This window comes from Sitophilus oryzae, unplaced genomic scaffold, assembly GCF_002938485.1.
Source record: "Sitophilus oryzae breed Bouriz unplaced genomic scaffold, Soryzae_2.0 scaffold_795_pilon_pilon, whole genome shotgun sequence".
Taxonomy (NCBI): domain Eukaryota; kingdom Metazoa; phylum Arthropoda; class Insecta; order Coleoptera; family Curculionidae; genus Sitophilus; species Sitophilus oryzae.
Window position 1 is genome coordinate 29,076 of NW_022147411.1, and position 5,538 is coordinate 34,613.

Below are 5,538 nucleotides of genomic sequence, written 5' to 3' on the forward strand. Positions count from 1 at the left end.
AATAAAAAAGATTTTCCACTTGTAAAGACAATCCGGGGACATATCGTATACCAATACCGCATACGTAAAGTATCACTGTCAGAATTTGTATGAATTAATTTAACTATGTTTATTCAATGTTCATTAGGTTGTGCTTTATAATGTAATGTTAATAAAACAAATAATTAGAAACTCATAACTTAAATTATACCTAGTGTTGCATTACAATTTGGATTTTTTTTGTAAAAATTTGTTGTCATTTTTGTTTTTTTTTAATTTAAACGAACGAAAAATAACATTGAACTTAATAGTTTATTAAGTTTTAATATCTGTTTTTATTATAATAATAGCCTTTATTTCCAACAGGCAATTAGATCCCACTTACAGGAAATACAATCTAAACAATAGGTTGTTACTAAACATTAAATATCAAATTTACAAAAACCAAGAAAAAAAATACAAAAAGAGAAAACTAAACCTAAATTAATCAATCATAATAATAACAACAATAACAAATCATTAATTATAAATTACTATTATAAACAATAGTTAACCATTAATGCCCCCCACCCACCAGTGAGACCAAATGACCCACAGAGCAGTCAAACACATCACAGTCAACGGAGACAGAGTTAAGGTTGCTACACATGGTGAAAATCGGATCCTGAAACCTAACGTTAGTTCTGGCTCGAGGAAGCGCAAAAGTGGTATTCGCTCTGGAGGCAGGTCGTGGCACCCGGAATGGTATCGTTTCCAAAAGAGTTGGGGAATCTATAAGACCATTCAGCAGTTTCCACAGGAAAGTTACTGAGTGAATGATCCTTCTCAAGGAAAGTGGTTGCACATCGAACCGAGACAACAGCTCAATGTGATCCACACCTCTAACAGGGTAAACCCCCTCCTCCCTGAACACCAGTTGCTTTAAGAAACGCCTCTGTACTGATTCAAGGGATTCAACATGACACTCATAGATTGGACACCATACCAAAGATCCATACTCCAGCCTTGACCTGACCAACGAAAAATAGAGCAGCTTGAGAGGTTCAGAACCTACGAAGAGTTTACAGTTACGAATAATAAAGCCAAGAAGTCTTGACGAACTCGCAACAATTTGATCAATATGACTTATAAAGGTTAGTCGGTCGTCAAATACGACACCCAGATCCCTAAACGTTGTCCTTCTAGACAGTATATGTTGGCAATACTGTAATCGAACTGCACGGGAACCTGGGTTCTATGATATGACATGACACAGCATTTCGAGACGTTGAGGTTCAACTGATTCTGAGTACACCACTTCAAAGTTAATTCTATCAATATTGCTTTGCAAGCAGAAAGACAGTCCTCATGCCCGTCAATCTGCCAGTAGATCTTCAGATCATCGGCATAAGCCAAGTTTTAAGCTGGAAATGCTTTGTTAAGAGGTCATTTATGAATAAATTGAATAGTAGTGGGCCGAGATTGGACTCCCTGGGGAACTCCTGGAAGTTGGAGTAAATGTGTCCGAGCGGTAACCCTCGACCTCAACAAACTGAAGACGATCAATGAGATATGAGGACATGAGTGCTGTCAGTCTGTCAGAAAAATTGAATTGACCACTTAACTTCGCTAGCAAGATCTGATGATCGATTTGATCAAATGCTTTGCTGAAGTCAGTATACACCACATCAACCTGACCCCTTTCATCAAGAACTGAACTAGTGATCTGAAAGTGTGACAAGGCACAGAGATTAGTAATACATGATCTTTTAGAATAGAAACCATGTTGGTCATTAGATATTCTGGAACTACACTGCGAGAACAAGGACTTAAACGATAATTTCAAACAACTTGGAAAAATTACAGAGTATGGAAATAGGCCGATAATTGTCAACTCTCTGGAGGTCATCCTTTTTATGAACCGGTAGAACTTTAGCTGATTTCCATATATTATTATTATTATATTAGAAAATTTAATATTGTATGATGTAATATGAATTTTGGTTTCTTAGGTATACAATGTCAACTGCTAGTCAACATGTAAAGCCAGTTTTTCCATATATCAGTGACACAGGCACATGGCCACCAGAAAGCTGTATATTTTCTTTGATGCTTTTCATATTTTCGATAATAAGTAAGCCATATGTAATTAAAGTTTTAAATTTTCTCTTAATCATATAAATTGTTGCTACATACGATTATTGATAGGTATTTTTTAACAAAAAAACAGAAAAACTTGCACTGTTTTCCCAGGATACAAAATACGATTTCCACTACTTAAAAGTGCTAACATATCAGCTTAAATTAAGACTAGATTAAACACATTCAAGAGAATAAATTTTACATTAAAAAAATGGAGATTTTTTATTTTTTTTTAAATATAATATACAGAGTGAGTCTTAAATAACTGCAAATATTTTTAGGGGTAGTATACTTCCACCCCAGAAATACCATTATATAGTTTTTTCCCGAAAAAATTTGGAATTTTCTGGAAAAAAAATTGGATTTTTTTAGTTTTTAGTTAAAAAAACATAATTTCTTGATAATATGGAAACATAAGTAGTAGATTAAATTTACAAGAAAAAAAAAACAGAAAAGATCTAGTGGTTTTCAAAATTTAAGCAAAAAAACTATTTTTTTGGAAATTTTCGAAATAAAATAACTGGGTTATTTTGGACTTATTTGAAAAACGGTAAAAAGAAAATATGTTTCTTTTGTCGCGATCTACCAGCCCTGAAAATATTTGCACTTATTTAGAGGCTCACCCTGTATAGCATTCTATTTATAAAAATTAATAACTATTTAGTTACAACACAACATACTATTTTTAAATATAGGAATAGAGAAATATCGAATCTTTTATACAGGGTGGTCCGAACTGAATGCCAGAAACTTCCGTAGCATATTCTGCAGATAAAAATAATTAAAAAAGTTTTTATACATGTATGTCCTAAAATGCTTAGTTTTGGAGATATAAGGTGTAGAAGTTTCATTTTTATTTCAATTTTTTTCAAATAATTCCTGAAGTAATGTTAATATTTGAATAAAAATTGGTGTCTGGGAATATTCTGACAAGAGAAATTCGATTTTGATGTCAATATAATTCCTACTTGCAAAGAGCGCCAGCAACATTTTTTTAACTGGTTTGCAGAGAAATAACTTTTCGTCCGTACCTGTATAAAACTACTGAGTAAAAAAATATACATTTACGACGTTTTTTACTTAGAAAAAGTCTCTTGGTAAAAGTCGCTGCGAGTAATGGTTCTCAAGATATTTTGAATTCAAATTATCAATATACCTGTCGTCAATGACATAAATTAAACATGTTTACAAAATAGTTATGAGACTGGAATCAATTTGAAATGTTTTTGTGTCAAAAGTTCAACAGAAACTGTTTTATCATCATTTTTTCGAAGAAAAATTTATGACTAATTTAAAAAATAAAAAGTTCTCATATTTATCATTTCGGTCAAATAACTATCTACTCGGCGTGTTTATTTTTTGTCAATAATGACATGCATTGACTATTTCCATTCTAAATATGTTCAGAACGGTTGCTCGTGGCGATTTTTACCAAGAGACATTTTTTACGTAAAAGATCACGGAAATGTATATTTTTTCACTCGGTGGTTTTATACAGGTACGGACGAAAAGTTATTACTCTTCAAAACAGTTAAAACTTTTGAATAAGAAGACTAAGGAAGGAGCATATCAAAAATCTTAGGTACACCGCGATGGGCCTCAAATATGGCCGACTTAAATTCCGGTTTATCAGTGTCGTTCTAATTTTATTTAAAAAATGTAAAACTATGATGTAGGGTAGACGTGAGGTAGACTCAATAATTTGTTGTTTTATTTTACGTTGTGAATAAATGTTGGTAGTTATTAAAATTGTTATAAAAATATATAATTCTAATAAAAATAGATAAGTTATAATAAGTATTTATTAACACAAACATCCGATACGCTACTGAAGCAGGTAAGTCAAATTAACGTATCTAAATTCTTTGACATCTAATCTTTGACAAGTAATAAATAAAAGCTAAAATGCAAGAAAAATATATAATTTAGTTAATTTAAGTGAATTTCATAAATGATCGGTTTACTACACGTATGTATATTATATAGGCACTTACTAGCGAAAAGGTGTTCCATTATTTCACTCAATTTTTGCCGAGATCTACCGCACGCTACACAACCAACTATTTTAGAGTCTTTTTCGATAAATCGCGATAGTGTCACTGTTAATTTAAGTTCTGCCACAATTTCCATCTAGATTTACTATCTTTATACAACTATCAGTAGTAGAATAAATAATAAATAACATAAAATAAGCTCCGTAAAGACTGACAAATCCACAAAATTTCAAATCAAATTCAAATGTGTCAAATGAATCGTCAAACAGAACTGTCAAGGATCCCCACCCTAGAGAGCTTTTATGGTGGCTTTTCCGCCCACCATGCATGAATACATGCATAGCATTATGCTCCTTCCTCAGTCTTCTTATTCAAAGAAACACATGTAGGTAGCGCCCCCAACAAATAGGAGTCATATTGACATCAAAATCAAATTTCTCATGTCAAAAAAACTCCCAGACACCAATTTTAAATACAAATATTGACGTTACTTCAGAAATTATTTGGCAAAAATTGAAATAAATATGAAATTTCTATACCTTGTATCTTCAAAACTAAGCTTTCTAGAACATACATTTATACGAATTTTTATCTGCAGAATATGCTACCGATGTTTCCGGAATACAGTTCGGACCACCCTGTATATGGAGATTTTTTCTCACCAAATATGTTAAAAAAAATATGTTATGACAAGGAATGAATAAAATAAATTTATAATTTATGTTTCAGTGGGCGTTCTCTATTGTGTACGGTTCAAACAAGTCCAAATATTTTGCGAGAACCTGCCGGAAAAAACGAAAACTTCAATTTTAAAACTGAACAAGACATCTCTTTGGTTCGGCTTTGCTTCTTGCTTCGGCCTGGTGTTGGTAGCAAGTTTCCAAGAAACGAATTTGATGTGGGTTCACATGCTGGGTGCCGGGAACGTGTATGGTGGAGGTTGTATTTACCAATGGCTACAGGTAGTAATAGTAAAATTCACGACAGTTTATTTCTGGAGAACGTTACCTGAGAACATATGCTCGAGAATCATCGCGAACTTAAAGATCTACTGTGCCCCCCTTCCTTGATTTTCTTGTTGTAGGGGTGACAGGGTATTTCCCATCCTTCTCTGACAACAGATGCTCTTCCTCCGAGGAGTGGACATCTACCTCCTACGAGGGTATACACTTTCACGTTTGGGGTTTGGCTCTCCGTGCCCGTTTATCTCAAAATGTCAATAATAAAAAAGTTTTTTCTCTCGCAAAGACAATTCGGGGAGCATATTTTTAAACAACGTCCGTGATCGCAATTCGGTTCCAGGCCGAACGATGCCGCGTTAACAGCATACGATATCGCAATTCCGCCTAGTAAATAGCATCCCTGATTCCAAATTTTAATTGCCTTAACTCCTCTTATAAACAGCAGACAATATCGCGAAATTTGTTGATTGGTTGCTCGTACA

At 33.4% G+C, this 5,538-nt stretch overlaps 1 protein-coding gene across 1 annotated transcript; it reads left to right on the plus strand.

The window, feature by feature from the left end:
* Positions 1-565: 565 nt before the first annotated feature.
* LOC115888527 (DNA damage-regulated autophagy modulator protein 2-like) lies at positions 566-5,164 on the plus strand. The gene is made up of 3 exons (XM_030908275.1): positions 566-723; positions 1,971-2,092; positions 4,824-5,164. The coding sequence occupies exons 1-3, from the start codon at positions 566-568 to the stop codon at positions 5,162-5,164; spliced, it is 621 nt and encodes a 206-aa protein (XP_030764135.1).
* The last annotated feature ends 374 nt before the right edge of the window (positions 5,165-5,538 follow it).